This window comes from Pyrgilauda ruficollis, unplaced genomic scaffold, assembly GCF_017590135.1.
Source record: "Pyrgilauda ruficollis isolate IOZ18807 unplaced genomic scaffold, ASM1759013v1 scaffold28, whole genome shotgun sequence".
NCBI lineage: Eukaryota > Metazoa > Chordata > Aves > Passeriformes > Passeridae > Pyrgilauda > Pyrgilauda ruficollis.
Window position 1 is genome coordinate 4,336,537 of NW_024524155.1, and position 20,957 is coordinate 4,357,493.

General features: G+C 38.9%; 1 protein-coding gene across 4 annotated transcripts in view; it reads left to right on the top strand.

Moving 5' to 3' along the window:
• Positions 1-20,957, top strand: part of NRXN3 (neurexin 3) — a 914,575-nt gene that overhangs the window by 368,759 nt on the left and 524,859 nt on the right. For all 4 annotated transcript variants that reach the window (XM_041471885.1, XM_041471888.1, XM_041471886.1 and 1 more), the window contains 4 exons: positions 3,781-3,900; positions 10,265-10,646; positions 12,017-12,207; positions 12,710-12,883. In XM_041471885.1, coding sequence (XP_041327819.1) covers positions 3,781-3,900; positions 10,265-10,646; positions 12,017-12,207; positions 12,710-12,883 — 867 coding nt within the window. The remainder of the gene's footprint in view (positions 1-3,780; positions 3,901-10,264; positions 10,647-12,016; positions 12,208-12,709; positions 12,884-20,957) is intronic.

A 20,957-nucleotide genomic window follows, 5' to 3' on the forward strand; every position in this document is an offset into this window, starting at 1 on the left:
AGTGCACCTTTGATACAGAGATAATGTTTGGGACACTTTGGGCAGATTGGATGGAGTTCTTCCATGTATGAGAGCATATACTAATTTTTTTTTTTTTTTTATGGACAATATGCATAAAAGTTTGAGTAGTTGGAGAATTCATGGGAGAATGAGAAGGAGTCGCTGTGGTTGAATCAAGTAATATTTGCTCAAGAAGCCTGCAGCTGAACTCATGTCCAGAATTTGGGGATGGCTGAGAAACAGATATTTTTGCTTCTGATTAAGTAGTATTTGCCACTGCAAAGCGTAAAAAGAATTTTCACTAGCCTGCCTCATTTGAGTTGGAAAATGAAATTTGGTGATCAGTTCCATATGATACACAGTCCCTCAGACAGCATTAGGAAAGGAGAGGGAATGACCAAGACAATCCGAGACGCAAACAGGAGTGAGGGTCTGTCAGCTTAACTGCTACATTATTGCAACGGTAAAACTTTCTTGTTCTGTTTACTGTTGTCTTTTCCTCTTTTCATGCATAAAAAGAAATAAATTGTCAAAATTACCTAATGCCCAGTGGCCCAAAGTATTATAAATACAAAATGTTTCCAGGTGTGCTGTTCATTGCTACAGGAGCTCCTTGTTTGCCTTTTCTTGTCTTTTATCATAAAATAATGTTATACAAAGGGAAGATACAAATCTCTAGATTTCTTTCTCTGTCCATTTGATCTTCTGTTTTGTTTCCTCATATGCCTTTTCCTTCATTGTCCTTTTTGAAGGATGATGTAGGTTCAGGTAGCTTGAAAGGTGGAAAAAACATAAAACTGCAAAACATGAGACCACAGAAAAACCTGGCAGGAGGTTGTTCTTAGGGACAGCATTATGGTGGCACATGTCCTTTCTGTTTTCCCCAGCATAAGCAACTATTGGATTTGGAATCTTCAAGTCCTTGTTTAAAAATTTATCACATGTAAATTTCTGTGCAGTAATGGCATATGTAGTAATCGTGCTCAATGAAATGAATTTTGGTATCCAGATGTGAAAGTCCCTGCATACACAGGTCTTGGAACTACTTAGAATTCAGTGGGAGCTTATATAAAGAGCAGCAATTTATTTGCACACTGTCAGTTGAAAAATGGGGACACAGTTTTGCTGTTCTTTCGGTCAGCTCACTGCTGCATAAATGTCTTGAAAACATTTGAAAATAAACCAGTTTGAATAGAGTAAAATAACATTTGTTTAATGCTTTCTTTTAAGATCAGTTTGGTTTTAAAAACATATCTGAATGCTCTTAAGCATGATCACGTACTGAATTTTTGTATGTAGTGTTATTTGGGTAACCCTGCTAAAAGAAGCCGATGCCCATTTTTGCAAAAGGGAGGGTGGTAAGTGAACTGAAGTATTGAAACTTTTTTCTTGGTTTTTACTGATCAAATATAAAATTGGCTGATCAAACCATGGACTTAAATGATAAAGTAATTCATATCTGCAGCACTTAATTTTCAAAATTTTAGCCCAAGCTATTAACCAATTGCTTCTAAGTAGACAGCCTTATTAATTTGGAAAATGTGGGAATGCTGCAACTTTTTATTCATTTATTTGTGAGCTGGTCAAGCTGTATTTTCTAAGAATATATTCATATAGCTTCTGTTGGTGTCACAGTTTTGTTTTGAAAGTGTTACAGGGGGCATCATGAAAAGCCAAACCCTAGGCTGTTTTAGCTGATCCCTCTTTTGTCAGGCTAGGGTTGAAAAATGGGAACTAGAAGAACAGCAACTGAGTTACTCAACCATGCTGGACACAGAGCTGTTGCATAGAAAGCATTGCATTGTCAATGAGCAGACTCCAGCACACCTGACTGTTTCTCTTGGCTGAGCCCTCCAGAGCTCTAATGGGTATGTGAAAAGACTGGGGTTTTTAGAAAGCATTTGCCACCCCTCCCCCTTTCCCTTGCTTTCAGATGGTGTCATATAAACACACAGTTCTAAGTGGCCTCCTTTATCTTCTGGGAAGTGGCTGTGTAGAACTATAGTAACTGATGCTGTATATTTTGATGTAGACAATAATTTCGCTGTCTATCCAGAGAGGCACATAATTTTGTGAATTCTGCTTTAGGATAAAATGTACTTACTGATGTAAATGTAGCACAACTTTCTTGGATTCTTAAAGTTTTGCTTGTCTGATGCCAAAAAACTTAAACTTTCTGGCCATGATCTAGCTGCCTTGTTCAGCTGGATTTACGCATATGATATGTGACTTTGGCACATGGATGAGGGACAGCAGAAGTTATGTGTTTCTCCTGCTAAAGAGATAGTCTCTGCAACTTCAATATGTGGCTTCCCATCCTTTTAATCCAAGAATGCTTCTCTTTCAGGTCACTAGAAATTTTTTTTTTTCATCTTATTATATGGTAAAATTGGCTGGCAGTGGTCTTTATTTGAAAAAGGTATTAATCTCCTTTTTCTATTAGCATGAACTGCATTAATTTTTTAAAAAGAGTAATGAAATATTTGTTTTGCTTTGGTCTTCTTCTGAAGAATTCCTGCACTACAGATAGAATCCTAGCTGAATGAGACACCACCTTCTTTGCCCATGTTCCTTCTTTGGTGAGAAGCAATTACAGTAATGCTGCTCATTAGGGACTGTGCATCCTGTGGGCTGTGGACTGTCTGAAATTAGTTTCACCAGTGCAGTAGTAGTACCTCATTGTCCCTATCCCTTTTTTTTTTTTTTTTTTTTCTTCTTGGGTTTCCCTTTTGCCAGTTTGGGCAGTGGGTCCAGACCAGTGTGCAACAAGTTTGGCTGTGCTCATTCTCTATTTTCTGGTATACCTGGATCAAAACTCCCTCACTTTAGTACTGTACTGAAATGAGATAGATGCTTTTAATTTAGCACACACCATTATTCAATTTCACTTACCATTTGACATGAGTGAGGCGTTCCGGTCTGTAATCTGAACAATTAATTTTTTAAGTAATTGCCTGTCAGCTGTGATGGGTGAGCAAAAGTAGACAAATATGGGTAGCACTAATGCTGTCTTCCCAGGAGCATTGTTTGCAAGGGCAACTGTGGTATAACCTTTTGGAGAAGACATGGCTCCTCTTTCTCTTTTGACTGTAATCGAAGGGGTGAAGTAAGCACCTCAAATCTAGGCTGCTTTGCCAAAGAACCTTAAAGCAATCAGCAAGGTTGGTGAATAGTTTTCTTTGAGATTATAATTTTTTTTTTAAAAATTATTTATGAAGGTGGGGGATGAAGTTCTGTGATGGGTTTCTATTGCTTTTTTGGGGGGCTTGTGGAGATTTTGTTTTTGGGTTTTTTTTTTGTTTTTTTGAGACTGAAACCAACCTGGTGTTTGATACTGAAGTGTTGAAAGACCAGTGTGTTTAACTTTGAAAAGAATCCCAAGTACCTTGGGGATGTTGTAAATCCAGATTATTAGGAGAGCAAAATGCTACTGTAATGGATCCCCTTTGAGACATTTCAGTCATCAACTTGTTTCCCTGTTACTGTAGTGTGCTGTGCAGCCTGATGTTTGGAAATTTGTACCAGAGCACAAGAGAGATTTCTACCCTTTTTAAATGCATGTGACTTTAGGGCTCTGTGGAGGGAAGCATCTGAGTGGAAGGGTTTGTGATTCCCTGGGCTGGGAAGTGTAGATGTGAGGGCTGGTTAGAGGTTGTTATACACCTGTGCACTCTACTGGTCTGTATCACACCAAGTTGATTTTCAGGACTTTTCCCATTGAGAAAGTACTAAATGAATTGTGGGTCTGGCTTTAATTGCTGCACCTATCACCCTTCCCAGGCAAAGGACCTGAAACTCTTTATGCTGGGCAGAAACTCAATGACAACGAGTGGCACACTGTCCGGGTGGTGCGGCGAGGAAAGAGCCTCAAGCTCATCGTGGATGATGATGTTGCTGAGGGTAAGTGTGGTGTGTCAGTGCTTTTTGATCACTGTATCTCTTCATAGTCTTTGCCATTATGCTCCTTCTCCCTGTTCTGTGTATCTCTCCCCCCACCCTTCCTGTTACCAATCATGTATTATTTAGTGTTGCAATGTTGAAAATTAATGTTCAAGTCTGAGGAACTTCTTAGCCAGCACCAGAAATTTCTGTGACAACTGTAATGATCTGAGATACAGGTTTAGGGGACAGATAAGCTTGCACTTATCTCAGACTGTAGAGGGCTCAGCAGAAGTTTTTCTTGGTCCACAGGCTCTTTCTGAGGTAGGCTGAACACACTCCATTCCTGAGTTGCACATGTGATGGTTTCCAATGCTGTGGAATCAAGGCCAAGGCTCTCTGGACTCTTCCTCTGCACAAACTTTTTCTTGATGATAAACCTGCATGAAGTACATGTGTTACAGTGCACAGATTTATGTCTCTGCTGCTCATTTTCAGTGGTGTTTTTTTTTTTTTTTTTTTTTTTTTTTTGGTATGATTTCAGCTATATCTAAAGTATATTGTAGGTTCTTGTTGGGTGGGGTTTGTTTTTTTTTTTTTTTTTTAAATTTTATTTCCCAAGTTCTTGTGTGCGTGGTTCAGGGCCATCCAGAAGAAAAAGTAAATAAAGCAGTTGTCTCAGCTTTGATTTAGAGTTAGGGAGGATCCTGGCTTGACAAAGCATGTCAGTCCTCTTTTTTTTCCTCCTTGGTTTTTAAAAAAAAAAAAAAAAAAAAATCTGCATTTTCGGACAGCTTTTTGAGCTCCTACTTCTTTTTGCAGAGAAATGTAGTTCAAGGGAGGAAAGAGACGATCAGTCAGGAAAGTTGGTGTGTCCCAGGTGAAGATTTGTATTGAAATGATCCAAGTACTCCAGATTGACCCTTTTTTAATTGCAGAATTTTAGAGATTATACTTTTCATGTCCATTTCTCCATGATTGCATGAGCCAGAAACCTATATTTCTTTTCTTTTGAAGGTCTGAAATTCTCATATTTGTATATAACTTTAGGAACTGAGCTTTTGAGAAAAAGTTCAGCAGTCTGGAGGCTGATGATAAAAAAAACCCAACAACAACCACCAACAAAAAAACCCCAAACGAAAACAAAAAAATAAAAAACAAAACCAGGAACCCTGGATACAAAACTGATGCAGGTAGAATTGTTAGTTGACACCCATGCTGGTTGGCCAAAAAGCTGAAATCCTATTTTCTGAGTAGCTTCTATTCAGAATGCAACTAGAAGTAAGGGCTGACACACATAGTGCCAGAACACTATAACCTATTTCTGAAGAAAAAGTATTTTTTTCTGTATGAATGTGAATTATTTTAAATATTGTGGTAATTTAGATAATTTGGAAAGCCAGGAGCCAGAAATTTGAAATAGGTCCAAAGAAGTCGGCTAACAGGAAAATGGTTTGAAATAAGTTTCTCTCTGAAATAAATATGCGCTGTCCTATATAGGCTGTGATTTTGCAAGAGAGAACAAGAAACACGCAAGAAAAATCATTCCCTCTCCTTGCTGGAAATCAGCCTTGGTGGTGGCTTGGTCAAAATTAGCTTATAGGAAAAATGAATTTTATTTAAGAGGGAACTTAAACACTTCATCCCAATTACTTCTAAATTTGAGAACAATTCTTCTGGATCTGCTTTTTTTAGGAAGCACCACGAGGTGGCACTCTCTGCATTGCCGAATCGATCCCCCAAAGCCATCTGTTCTGGAAGTCTTTCACGAAGCTGAGTTTATAAATAATAATGATACAATCCTGCACTAAAATAGGATACGCATATGTACATGTATATGAATTACATAATTAAAGATTCATTACAGCTAAAAATACCTGTTAGAAGAATGCCATCATGGCAAAGTCAGAAGTCAGAAAAGCCAGAGTTAAGATTTTTTGTGCAATCTGCATCCCACTTCCTTGGGCAGATGATAACAGTCTTCAGTGGTGTGGTCACATAGATTTTTCCACAGGATTCTTGCTGTCTTAAGCATAGATCAGAAGTCTAAATTAGGCCCCCAGTAAAAATAAACAGCCTGTTTGATTTCTGTCTTCTTATTGCTTGTTTGGAACAATGCACACCAGCTGAATTTTGCTCTAAATTTAGAATTTTTTAAAAATATATTTTTTAGTTTTTTATTTTGTGTGTGTGTGTTGTAGACTACTCATCAATATGTTTGTACAGAACTAAGAAGCTTTAACTGGATTTATTCCCATGTCTATGTTATGTGAAGTGAATGGGCATGTTTTTCCCATTTTACAAGTTTGGGAACAAGGCACCAGAATAAAGTTGGATGTATTTGGTACCAATTTGCCATGTTCTTTTAGTCGTTTTCATTAGAAAGATTCAGCATATCTGTAAATTAAATCCTGTAAATTAGTTCAACCCTGCCTCTTGGGGAATTAGATGCAGACAATTAATGACCACCTATGAAAAATTTGTCATGAAGTGTCTGACTTGGTTTCCTGTAGAACATCTAAGGCAGAGCCAGAATCCAATTCTGGACAGCATTTTACTGTTTAATGCAAAGCCTTTGTCCCACATTCCTCCTGACCTCAGAACAGATGTCAGAGCATCAGTGGCAGATGTGACACAAATACAGCAGATATATTCCTCTCTATGACATCTTCCTAGCACCCAAATACCACAGTGGAGGCTGGAATTTTTTCTGTCTGCTACCACTTGAACTTGAGAGCTTCTGATTGCTGTAGTAAGTACAGAACTCTATAGAGCACAGTGGGGAACTAGAGGTGAATTCTGCAGCTGGGGCTGATAGCTAATGAGATCAGAAAATACTGGATTGCACTCCATGATTTCCTAGGAAATTACATCTCTGTCCTGATTCTGATCTTGTATTGCCACGTCCTTTGCAGATTTTCACTGAAGTACTCCTGACTTCCTACAGTACTGCCTCTAGAACTAATTTTTTTTAATTAAGCCAGCCCCAGTTTTCTCATTTTTCACCTTTTCTAAGATTCTGGGCTCACCTCCTCCAAACTCCCTCACTACATTTTTAATGCCCCCTATATTTGGGCTCCCTGTCCCAGCGTACTCCAGATTCCCCAGTCTTGACTTTTTTACGCAGGCTACAATTGCCTTGTATTTTTTTAAGTGTAAAAGAAAAAAGGAGGAGTTTTCTTGCCTTTGAGACCTGACATCTCTTAGTTTTATTGTTCTAATTTTTTGAAGTAAAGAAGCAGGATTTTTTTTTTTTTCAGTGTCTTTTATAATTTTAAGAAAATACACTTCTGGTCTGGAAAAAACATAAACTTTTTAACACTGAAACTGTAAGGATCACAGTAGTGGAAGTGAGAAAGCTGTCTAAACAAATTTCCCCATGTACTATTTCAATTTCTGGAAACTTCAGTTTTTCAAACTAAAATAATATTAGTTCTGGTAAAGAACTGTTTCAGGATTTAAAAACATTTGCATTGGTGCTGACAGTTGATTTTTTAAATAGTCAGAAATTTGTGACATTTGTGAAATTTTGCCTTCAGCTGCTGCTGAGTTTGATCAGCTGTGTCTGCTTGGACTGAAGTTTTCCATGGTCTTTGTACAATTGCGTACACAATTAGATCCACTGTTAAAACTTAGAATAAGTGAAAAACGTGAATTGCTTCATATAAGATTTTTTTCTTCATATTTCAAGTAGATAGCTAAAAAATTATAATAACCTATGTTTACTTGCTGTCTTGAAATAAAATTTGGTCGTATTTGAGCAAAGCATAAACTGAAAAACTGCAGTTTGTACATGACCGTGAGAGGTGAGTTAGAAATATTTCAGAGTTTCCAGAATCTCTAAGGAAGAAAATGACCATCAGTTCATATAATCTGACTCTGCACTACAAGCCAGGATGTGTCATCCGCATCTTTATAAGTGTGTTCAGGTTTTGTTCTATCCCCAACAGGAAAAAAAAAACCCCAGTTACAACTTGTAGGTAAAGTCTTGAAAGGACTACTGTTTTTTGGTGGGGTTTTTTGGTGTTTTTTTGGTGGTGATTTGTTTTTGTTTTGGTGTGGATTTTTTTTTTTTTTTTTTTTTTTTTTTCTTTTTTCTTTTAATGCCTGGAAACTCTTATGGTGAGAAATGCTAGGAGACTTCACGAGACAGCACAGAATACGAGAAAGCTTATAAGCCCCATTTGGTATAACCTAGGGGAATTGGAGGAGTTTGTTCTGGGTTCAGCCATGGTGATTAGTGTGATTCCTAGGTATAACCCCAATGACTGACAAATATCTCTTGCAGTGACTGGTTGGGAGTTGTGTAGATATGCTTGCTGCCAGCAGATGCAGTCAAGCAAGATACTGTCGCTAAATTTTGTCTGTCTGTAGCATACTGGAAATATTTATTCCGGTCTTTATCCAGTCATCAAATTTCACAAAACTAGTGTGAGTTTCAATATCTTTGTTCCCTCTGGATTTTAAACCTAGTGAATTTTACCAGCATGTTAAAATGTTATGAGAGGGACCAACAGGCAGTGTGGCTGTTTTCTTTGGAAAACCTTCTAAAAGAGAGGACTGTGCAGTGACTATAATTATGGACAAATCACACTTGACTTGCAGAAAATTAATTTAATTTACTGCCAATTAGAGTTGGATGGTGAGAAACAAAGACAAGAAAATAGAACAGTGTCTGCCACCCTCTTTTATTAGATTTGCTCCTCCAGGCCTCTCCTAGCTGCCTCCATTAGGCAGAGAAGGGGATTGGAGAATGGTGGCTGGGCTCAATAATTGATGAATAAAATGTTTCTTATGTAACAGCTTGTCTCTGACACTCCTTCCTCCTCACACTTCTGTCCTGCTCCAGTGTGGGTCCTAGCCATGGAATGCAGTCCTTCATGAAGTGCTCCATCATGGGTGGTCTCCATAGGCTTTCAGGAAAACCTTCTCCAGTGTAGGACTCTCCAGGGTCTGCAGTTCCTTCAGGAAATACCCACCTGCTCTAGCACAAGAGTACTCCATGAGTTGCAGTCTAGTTGTCTGTACCACTGTGATCTTCTTTGTGGATGATGGAGAATTTCCACTCTGGCACCTGAAATGCCCCCTCCCTCTTTTCAATCCTTGATGTTCATAGGAGTTTGAGTTGTTTTGTTTTTTTTTCCCCTTTTTTTCTTTTGGGTAGCATTATGTCCTTTCTTACATGTTTTCTCCCAGGTACCGCTGTCTTGTCCAAGGGGCTCAGCTGTGCCCTGTGGTGGGTGGATTTGAGCCATTTGGAACTGGCCATTTCAGGCATGGGCTAGCGCTGGCCTCTCCTCACTAAGGCTGCCCTGCAGCCACCACACAGCCAACACCATGCTCCATAAACCCAATGAGAACTGCAGAAAATTTCATGAGAGAAAAAATAATGGCTTATATGTAGCAGAATTTGAATAGTGGTTGTACAGTGAATGATAGGAAAACACTTAAGTTCTTATTATTTCATTCATTCCTGTTTACAAAGTGGACCAAGGCCCATGTAGAAAAACACCTTGCACATGTGACCAAATAATGAAAACTACCTTAATGAAGAACTATGGAGGGCTAAAATAAGATTGGCTGAAAGGGTTTTCATTCTCATGTTGCCCAACTTGTCTTTATAGCATAATGTTCTATTTCATCTGTCTGTATGGGTTCTGTGTCTGCACTGGTGCCTAGCACACTTAGTGAAACATTTAAATATGCTGTATGAGGAGTCTGACAGTAGTATTTGGTATACTGAATAGCTTGGATATTTTGAGAGGTTAAAGTCTTGTCATGATGCGGTAAATAGCCCCAGTGGTAGGTTGATTATTTAAATAGATGGAGGGCTTTTTACCTGTTGCATTTTTGTGTGTTTCCCTCCTGCCATGCTCTTAAACTAAGAGGAATAACATCAGGCACAAGGAGAGAACAAAGGACTAAATATCAGCAATTTTGTGACTGTTGTCACTTCTCTCACTGCTCTGTTTATATTAATCTATGTTTAACAAGTGCTTTCAGGAGATGCACTTGGAAAAGTTGCTTCAGAAGTGTTCGAGTTGTTTGGCAGATGGTCTGCTGCATCAAATAGATCACCCTCAGCTTTTAGGGAGATGCCTGATCCTGTTCACAGACAAAGTCTGTGAAGCACAGGGAAAAGGACCGAGCTTGCTGCCCATGGCCCTTTAGGGGCCTGTCTTTTCTGCCAGGTTTTGGCAACTGCTAGACTCACACATCTCCACCAAGCCTCTTCTCCAAGATTCTGTACATCCTTTCTTATGCAAGCTACTGAACAGTGGTTGGATAGGATTTAGTTCTGCTATCAGTCTGGAAACTGGAGTGTGAAGGGCTCTATATAACCTGTTGCTGATCCCCAGTATTCCTCCTTGTTTCTGTCCTTCAGGCACAATGGTTGGTGATCATACCCGCTTGGAGTTCCACAACATCGAGACAGGGATCATGACGGAGAAGCGGTACATCTCCGTCATCCCCTCCAGCTTCATCGGCCATCTGCAGAGCCTCATGTTCAACGGGATGCTCTACATTGACCTGTGCAAGAACGGGGACATTGATTACTGCGAGCTGAAGGCACGCTTTGGGCTCCGCAACATTATAGCTGACCCTGTGACATTCAAGACTAAGAGCAGCTACTTGAGCTTGGCCACCTTACAGGCTTATACATCCATGCACCTCTTCTTTCAGTTCAAGACCACCTCAGCTGATGGTTTCATCCTCTTTAACAGTGGTGATGGCAATGACTTTATCGCAGTTGAACTAGTCAAGGGGTAAGTGGCTTTCTGTTGTTTTCTACCAGCTTATTTATAAATAAATTACTTATAGGTGAGCTTAAAACACTTACATGAAGAGAAGTTCACCTGATAGTTATGTTTTCTCTGCTGAGCTGTAAGACAAAGTGTTTAAATGACAACACTGAAGCCTAAGACTCCTGATTTTATCACTGACTTCCTTCTGTGGCTGTGGAAGGGACATTTTTACAGTGTGCAACATTAGTATTTTAAGTCGTTGGGACATAGTTAGACTAATGTTTTGTCGTGTCAACCTCGCAGATTAGCACAGAGGAGGAGATATGCTGAGGGCTCTGTATGTCTCTTTTTCCCCACTCCCTCCCCCCCTTTTTTTTCCATTGTAATACTTGTTTTTCTGCCATCTCCAGTGAAGGAAAAAGGAAAAGCATATGGGCTGCTGAATTTGTACTTCTGCTGGTGATGCTTGATGAAAAGCGAACTCAGCTTCCTTTTGAGCTGCTGTATTTTTTTCTGAAGACCTATAGCTCATAAAAAAAATTCCTTTGTTAGCTGAACAAATTTTGATCTCTGATTTAGTCATGGTAGACATGTTTTCCACAGTTTATTAGTCCTGTTTATTTCAGTTCAGTCTGTTTTGTTTTTGGCTTTGCACATACTTCTGTAAGTGGGACATTGAGTAATAAAAAAAGGAACAGTCATGATCTCCTGGTGCTCTGTTGAGAGTAGAATTTTGTTGTCTTTTTTATTCTTTTTCCTTTTGTGAGTAGAATACTTCTCTTCCATCCTCAGGTGGATTTCTGTGTTTGAACTATATAAATAATTCAGGGTAACATTCCCATGACTTCAGTCTTTGTTAGGGTCTCTATTTTTGCCAAAAGCTTTGCTAATTGTTTTTCAGCTGTTTGAATAAGTCTAGGATCTCATGAGAATTTTAGTACAATATTTCAAGTGAGTTTGCTAATTAACTTCTTATGGGAGTTATTCAAAACTCAGAATTAACTTGGGGAATATATGCCCCAAATAAGCATATCTAGTGTTGCTCCCCAGTACATTTATCAATATTACCAATTTAAAAAATATAATTATATGCACAGACAGTGTTTTTGTGGCTCTGAGAGGTATTTGTGAAAAGGAGGAATGTTTTATGGTTAGAATCTGATTATTTGAAATGTTGTCATCTCAAAGTACTAATCCTTACACTTTGGTGGAAAGGAAACAACTATATTCTTTCAAAGCAGTGGCTAATATTTTGGCTTATTAGAACTTTCTAACCCTGAGATATTTCCCTTCATGACTTTTTAAAGTTAATTTAACAGCTCTGGCTAGAATAAGGTTCAGCAATGCTGGATTTCTTCCAGAATATTAACCAGTTCTTGCTATATTTACAGGTATATACACTATGTGTTTGACCTTGGAAACGGACCTAATGTTATCAAAGGCAACAGTGATCGTCCTCTGAATGACAACCAATGGCACAATGTTGTCATTACCAGAGATAACAGTAACACACACAGCTTAAAAGTGGACACTAAGGTGGTCACTCAGGTTATCAACGGTGCCAAAAATCTGGATCTTAAAGGTAAACTCTACAAGATTAACATATTCCCTCTTTGTTCTTGCAGGGCTGAACTAGTGAACAGGAGAAATCTTGGAGTAACTATGCATTACAGAACAGTAAATCTGGAGTTTGCACTTTTTGGCTTTCAAATTCATTTATCTCTTTTTTGTTTGACAACTTATTGTAGCCAAATAGCTTGTCATATTTTGCTTTTTCAGGAATTGTCATTTTTCAGTTTTTCCTAGTTAAGTAGGAATGAGAACTGGGATTATGTAGAGGATTTTGTGGTGCGTTCTGTGTTTGGTTTTGTTTTTGTTTTGGTTGGTTGTTTAGATTTTGGGTTTGTTTTGTTTTTTTTGTAGTAAAGGAAGCAGAAATAACTTCTTGCACAATGTGTTGCTCTCTTTTTAACTTGTTCTGAATGTGTGTTCACTTTGCTTTATTCATGTTTGGTAGCAAGAAAAGTGACTCTAGAAGGTGTGTAACCTCCTCCTCCTTGTACATTTACCCCTCTCTGCTCTAGGTGATCTCTACATTGCTGGCCTAGCTCAAGGCATGTATAGCAACCTCCCGAAGCTTGTGGCCTCACGTGATGGATTTCAGGGCTGTCTCGCATCTGTAGACCTGAACGGGCGTCTGCCTGACCTTATCAATGATGCTCTGCACCGCAGTGGGCAGATTGAGCGTGGATGTGAAGGTATGATTGACTGCAGGGAGGTTTCCCTCTCCAACACTCACTTCACACTTCATTGTTGCACTCTGTGCATCTACTTGTTTACCTTACTGTCCATTTCATTAGTTTTTTCCATGGCAATATCCTTTATTACACTTTTGTCTACCAAATGCAGCTTATGGATTGATGGTTCCTGTGAGTGGCTTAGCAGCTCTTTTCCTGCTCTATCCCCTGTGAGTTGGTACCTTTCGTAGTGGGAAAAGATGGTACCTGGGGATGGACTACTACTTCGTAGCAGTTTTCTCAGAGTAGTTTACTAGCATTACAGTAGACTTAAAATACTTTGGAAGATGTTCTGAGCATTCAGTTTGTTTGTGCTTCAGAGCACCCTTTCTTGGGATCCACAGAAGTAAGTATTTTGAAGAACAAATAGATGCAGGGGAAATGGAAGGTAGAAGGAGCTGAAGGGTAAAGACTGGACCGAAAGAGGAGTTAATTTTTAATGAGGTGAGCCTCCAGTGAAAGCACTGGAGGCATTGCATCTTCTGCCTGGAAAACATTTCTCTTTTGTTGTTTCTCTTTTCCAGCCAGTTTAGAACTAAGTGGGATGAGTTACTTTTTGTAGCATGTAAACAGTAGTGATTTCTTGAAGCTTCTTTAAATAATTTGTTGTTCCTGTAAGCTTCCATTAGTTAAAAGAATGTTGACATCAGCATCACTGACTGAGTACAGTGCATATGGCTTTAATTCCCAAAGCACTTGGGATACTTATCATCCAGAATGCCAAGGTTTTGCTCTCTGGGTTAAATGACAATCACTGTTATGTCTAGAATCACTCAGTCTGCTGTGTTGGCTACCAGTGATACCTTTTTCTGAAGTGTGTATGTACCTTTGCTAAGACAGCATGTATGTCCCAAAGTGATCCTTCAAAACTTTCACAGATTGAGGACTCCTTGTTTGTCTTTCTCTATTGTGTCAGGATTACAAGTTACATCATGATGTAGCCCTGCCACTTGCCAAGACTGTTCCTTCTTAGGATTGAGTATCATCTGAGAGATAACTTTGAATACCGAATTGACCATTCAGTCAGATCTGATCCCTTGCTTGTGTCTCAGTGTTCTGGTTGTCTGGGAGCTCCTGGGCCCCAGCCCTCCTTCCGTGCTCCCACAATAATACTCTGTTTTGTGAGAATTTTGTGTCCTCTCACAGGAGCTCACTCCATGTCAACTCCCATCTCACAGCATTGCTGGGTAGTTGTAGGCTGTTTTTATTCTGTCCTCCTCTCTTTTTCTTAATAGTGTCTATTAACCACTTCGTTCCTTGTGGAAATGAGCACAGTGTAGGAGAATTTGTGTCTTTGCCCGTTTGGGGCAGAGCCAACAAAAGAAGTACCCCTTTTCTGTATAGTTGTTTATAAGGTTCAAAGTCTATTCTATTTGTATTTGATACACTGAAGCTCTTTAATATTAGTGATTTTTTGGATGACTCTTTTGTTTAAAATTATTGTAACCCATTGGCTCTTTAGCTGGCATGTGGTCTCTACTAGCCCTCCTCCTCCAGAGAGCCACCCAATTAGGCTATCCTGTTTTTCTGTGTGTGGCTCAGGAACTGAGCCATGAGGCTTGCCTTGAAGAGTGCCCCATTAGAGCTGTGGTGTTTCCTTCTTCTATACCCAGTCTAGCTCTCTGATGTAGTGTTGTATTGCTGAGGCTGTGTAACATCAGTGGTGCTCCCAAAACACATAACATGGCACTGTCTGTGTGCTAGTGTGGTACCAGCACAGCTGCTCCCTGAATGTGGAGATTGCTTTGGTTTCCAGAATGCAAGTACCCATTCTCTTCTAAAGTCCTTCAAACAGGACTCAGAATTGGAAAGAGACCTAACAAAATGAATGATAAGATCAATGATGGTCATCATACTGCCTTTGGAAGAGTTTGATCTTGGAAAGCTGTGCCCTTGCTACCTTCCCAAATGGTCCCTGTTCAGTACCACGGAAACTGCTGAAGAGCAAAGTGTTCTTTTTGCCAATATATTTAGGATTAGTAGAAAACCTGAGAATTTGGTTACCATAAAGCTGTTACATTTGTTGTTGGGGTTTTTTTTTTCTTAATTTTTGAATCTTAACAATCCACAAAGGTTCATCTCAGATCTGGCTTGCTGCCTGCTGGTGACTTTTCTTAAAATTGCCATTGAAAGTCACACTTATATCCCATTCTCTAAGGAAATAAAACCTCTAAGGTTGTTCAGTCCTTATTTACGTCTCCCTAGTTTGTTTCCATCTGAAGTGACTTAGGGTGCAGTCATAATATTTTTAAGGGCTGAAGTCCCAAGTAGTTCTTGCTGCCTCATGATGTTTAAATATGTTTTTAATAAACAATTGCAGGCTTTTTGTCTGAATAGTCATGCTGTGTGTTGATTTGCTGGACATCTCTGTATTTCATCATGAAGGCCAGAGGGACCACATATGTGATGGGAACACACATGCTTAAAGAAATGTTGTTTCATTCCCACATATGAATCTTGTCTTTCAAAAGTCATGTGAGAGAGATTTCTGCTAATGCTTGTATTTTGTTGAGGCCTTGCTTTCAGAGGCAGAGATTACCATGTGGCAGCTGTTTTCTTAGAAACTGTCAGTTTCATCTTGGGACAAAACCAAAGAATATTTAGAAGAAGAAGGCCTTGAGAACAATAGAATATGAGATGTAGATCACCAGAGAGCACTGTCCTGGCTAAGACACACCAGTAACACTGCAGAGGGGTGACATGGTTGCATCCTGTTTGTGTTTTTATCTCTGTTCATGTATTTCAGTACTCTGTTTCATACCACCAATTATGATTCACAAGTTTCAATAGGAAAATAATATTTCTTATTGTCTTGTCTTACCTCCTTTTATTCAATTTGAGCAAGCCATTGAACTTCCTTGACCACATTGTTACTCTCGTGTGCTTAAGCATGATTCAGCCTCCCTGTGCACCAAAGCACACCCTTACCACAGAATTATCTGTGTTCCAGTGATGAGTAAGGCTTCTCCTTGAACAGGAAGCACTTTCAATAATTTGTATTTATAGGACATATTTTTCTTTGGAACCTACCAAAACATTATTAGTCATATATACGAGTCACTCATGAAATGCAGGCATCCTTGAGACTGAAATTGTCTGGTGTTTAACAGTGTATAGTAGAGCTAAAACGAGTCAGTTCAGGACTTAAAGCAAGAATTACTTTACCTCCAATGTCCTACTGGTTCTATGGCTGTAATTTCTTTAAATTATATATGGTGGGATTTGTTTAGGCTAGCACAACTAAACAGCCTCTTCATAGTTTTTGTTAGGCACCATATCAGCTCCCTTTGCATCATGTGTGCTGTAGAAGCTTATGGTTTCAGCTTTTGAAGTCAACCATTCAATCACCTGTCTGTTTGACAAGATGATAGCTGCCACACTGATGTATTTTGTGTTTCAATGTATCCTATAGTACCATTGCTTTTGGCAAAGGATTTTGAGGGGGATTATCTGGAAGAAGAGAACCAAAGAGTGTCTGAAATGTCATATGAGTTTGTGGAGTTAAAGCTGCATACCATATCTTTGGTGGTGGTTTGGTTTATTTTCATTGGTCTTTTGCGATTGCTACATTCTTCATTTTTCAGGACCAGGAGGCAGCTCTTCATGGGTCTTGGCAGTCTGGTCAGATATGTAGTGGCAGCTTGTGTTTCTGTGGAAGGGATGTTGCAAAGCCAGAAACCACCTTGCCGCCTGGTATGTTCAGGTGTGCTACGCACAGCTCTGAGGAGAAAAAATCTTGGGGAACATGACATGATACCAATATACTTGTTAATTTTTCACAGTTTCTTCATCTCTTGTGCTCACTGCAGCTTTCATCACTATCTCTGGTATAACAAGAAGGCCCTTCCTCTTACCACCACCTCAAAAAAGGCATTGGTGAGCAGGCCTGAGAAAAGCTAATAAAAGTAGGGAAGTGGTTAAGACTTAAATGGTCCTTGTGTCAGTGATGCATCAGGTTATTAAACACACTGAAGAGACAAATGAATTTTTAGAAAGGTCTTCAAATGGGATAGCCTCTTCCAGTGGAAGCTTGAAGGCAGGTCTGCCACCTACTTTTGGCCTTGCTTTCCCCACCCATAAAGTTCATCTTCCAGATGTTGTATTTATGATAAGAGTATGAAATTCATCTATGTCTTGCAAACCACTTTGAAAATGTGGGTGGAGGCTCTTGGACATGAGCAAAGCATTAGAAAATGAAGAAAAGTCTTCTATCAGGACATAGTTGTCTCCATGTCTGTATCTCAACAGCCTATGAAGGGTGGTTGGAAACTTTTTACTCCTGAGTTTGAGCAATATAGACTATTTACATCAAAAATAAACAGTTTGAGAGAGAAAATGTCTGCACTATGGTATATATATGAAGAGTTGGTAGATAGAAGAATTTGTACCAGGTGACCTCATTTCCCTTCTTTAAAGTAAACAATTTAAACTTCAGCTCAGCTTTTTCTCACTTCGTGACTTTTAAAATGGGTTCTTCTTGATGAACTCCTCATCCCTGGTCTTACTACTAGATAAATGGGTCAATTTATTCCATCCATAAAAATGTAGACTGAGTGATTCAGTGGTTTTTTTTTTGTTCTCACTGGTCCATGAAAAAGTTAATCATATGTCCAATCTTTTGTGTAGTTTGAAGAGGATGCCTTCAATATTGATGAGTACTTTCTGCCTTTGAAGCATTTTTTCATCTCTTTATTAATGAAATTATGCCACATGTTCTCACATGTTTTCCTTTCTTTTAATTGGACATCCCTATGTTGCTTACCATGGCACTAGAGCTATCTGAAATGCAGCTGCATGTCCTAAATATTTTTACCCCATCCTAACGGAAGTGGCCAAAGAACATTTTATTTCTTCTGTAAGGTAGTTTTCTATGTGCTTTAGAGTTGCTGTTTCTACCTCACCTGTTCCACTAACAGCTTCTCACAAAGGAGACTGATTATTATTAAACTGGTTGACACTATTCCAGATGTTTTGAGACTTTTTTTTGGTCCTAATTTAATCTTCTTTCCAGATCCCACAGTAAAATCATAATATTTTGCTACTTTCCATGAAATAGTATAGTTAACCTTTGGAATTCACTGGTGCATGAAAAGCATGAATGACACATACAGGATGGATAATCAGAAACACATTTTGCATACTAAGCAGTATGTGGAAAACAGCAAATCTAATCTCATGCTTAAAATCTCACAGCAGGATAATGTCAAAAAGGATTTCACCCTTCATCTGCTCAGTAGAGAAAATTCAAATCTGGTCATACTTCACTTTCTCTTTGGAATCAAAGGTTGTCCATTGAAGAGTGGAGCATTAATTTGCTCCATGATGGTTTGACATCTTTCCTTTTCCTTGCTTTTGTATTCCATTCTCATAGTGCTGCTGGATTTATGGAACAAATATGAGTTTTTCTCTCAGCTACAAAGAAAGTGAGGTGCAGGGAAGTAGGAAAAGTACTTGTTTGTTATAGAGAAATTACTTTGTTAGAATAAGTGCTGAAAATGATGCATGGAGAAGTGCATCCTTTTCTTTCTACTCCTTCCCCCTTTCTTTTGAATTTTGTTTAAGGAAAATGGGATTTTATAGCTTCATGTAGTAAAGCAGTTTCAAAAGTGGAGAGAAAATTCTGACTATCTCAAAAGGGAGGATAATTGCTATCTTGAGTGATTCATAGGCTGTAAAACAACAAAGATTTAAAATGTTAAAATTCTTAGGAAGCACAGGAAATGGCATCTGCACATGTCAGTTATTGGGTTGTAAATGTAAAAGACAGTGGGGAAAGGAGAACTACCAGTGTTTCTTCAGTATCAGCTGTGATATTAGAACTTGTTAAGAACAGGTGAAGAGGGTAAGTATGCACTTCTTAAATAAACTTGTTTTGAGAAATAAGGTTGATGATTTGGTGTTTTCTTGTTCCTATTGTGCTGTGTAATAGAAATATTTAACCTTCAGTAGCAGGGGATTCAGGAGCTGCTGCCTGTGCTCCCATCTTTGTCTTCTACTTTTTCCATTCTGAAAGAGAAAACATAGAATCAAGGTATAACACACCAAAAATCTATGTGGCTTCTTTGTAAACTGACTCCATTAAAAAAACCAAACCGACCAAACAAAATAAACAAAAATGAAAAGCCAAAAAAAACCCAAAAAAACCAAAACCCTGTGCCTGCATGGAAGAGCATCAGTGGTATTGTTTTGCTTTTAATGCTCTTCAGTCTTCACAAAGTGTATTTGGATCTTTAGACAGTCAGACTTAGTAGACCTATGATATTTTTTTTCCATGTGGACTATGATTTGACCACAGATAACAAGAACATTCTGACCTAGGTGAAATAATGAACTGGTACTCTCTTTTTTTGGTTGCTCTGATGACTGATTAAGACTATATGGATCTAAAGCTTGAGCTGTCTGCTTGCCTGTTGATGTAAGTTTTTTTAAAGAATGTGTTGAAATCTATGAGCAGGTGACAGCTTGTGAGGGGGCAAGGTGTTAGAGTCACTTAGATCCAGTGTTGAGTTCAGTTTTCTGGATAAACAGAAATTTTTGTCTTATAGAATTATCAGTCCTCTATGTTTTTCTGGCAATAAATCCACTTGGGACAAAAATTAAATGCATGCTTGATGGGGGTACTGCAAGTCAAATAGATTTTTTTGTACTTAAATGGATTCTATGTATTTCTCAAATGAGACAAAATCTGTCTAAAATTATTCTAAAGGCTGAGAGATGGGTTAAAGAATGTGTGAGAGATGGGTTAAAGAATGTGATGTTTTTTCTTCTCTTTGTATTATCTATAAATTTTGTGATTTTGTGTGTGCATGAATGGAGTGCATTTCTTCTCTTTCTATTTGGTTTTATCTGTTGGTTGCATTGATGTAGTCTCTGTCCCTCTGTGCTGTTGTTGCTTACGTTGTCATTTCCGTGTGTTTTGATTATGCATGTTGGCTGTGATAGTTATACCAGTTGCTTTTGTGTATTCAAAGTGATGTTACCGTGGTTTATCTGCTTTTATACTATTTTATACTAACCTGTTGTTTATTGACTTTGCTTTTTTTTTTTTTTTTTTTTTTTTTTTTTGCTAACAAAGTTGAGTTGACCAAAGCTGACCTGCAAGGTAGTGAAGGTTGTTCTTCTCCATTACTTGTCTCAATGAAAGATGCTTTTATGTAACTTTTAGTGCCTTTCACTGGGTGCAGTCACACCTCTAAGATGGGAACAGAATGGCAAAAGGCAAAACCCAGCATTTCTGGAGGGGGATTCTGGGTTGAAGAAGAACATGGCAAACAATGGAGCTGTTTCTGTTGATATGGGGGATTTGACTGTATCAATCTCTGAATACCTGTAAAAGCACCAGTTGATTTCCTGGAAAGCCTAATGATTGGGCAAATACCTGATGTGCCTCAAGATGTAGAAGGTCCTCAGAGCTTCAAAAAACAGAAAGCTGACTTAGTTTCTTTAGTACTGATCTTAAGGAAGGAGATCAGGAGGTAAAAACTGGCAGGTTTTTTTTTTTTTTTTTTCCTTTTTAATGTAGATTTTGAAAAAAAAAAAAACCCCACAGAAATAAGTTTCTGGAATTTCAATTTAAAAAAAAACCTAAAAACTCCCAAAAAATCTCTAAACTACAAACTCCCTTAATACTTAGAATGGCTTTTTACAAGCCATAGTCAGGGTAGGAAGGTTTGCTTTTTGGAGGGTCAGCACAGCAGCAGAACCGGAGAGGAGCACACGGGAGCAGCTGTTAACACAGAGGAGAAGGAGGTCCCTTGTCCCCTGTCTCAGCTGTCAGTGCTGCCAACATTGCACTGATTCTGTGCCACAAAGCTCCTTCCCCAGCAGCTGCTGCTGCACCGGTGGTGTCACAGGCTTCCCCCCAAAGAGACCTTCTGGCAGGTCTGCAGGGCCCTGGTGGTGAGGAGTGCCTGGTGCCTGTCCAAGAAACTGGGGCTGAGTCATCTCCCCTGTAGGTGTGTCCTTGTCAAGGAGCTGTGCCACCAGGTCAAGGAGTTATCTGAGAAAGGCATTAGGCTGAGTAGCATTTGTGAGA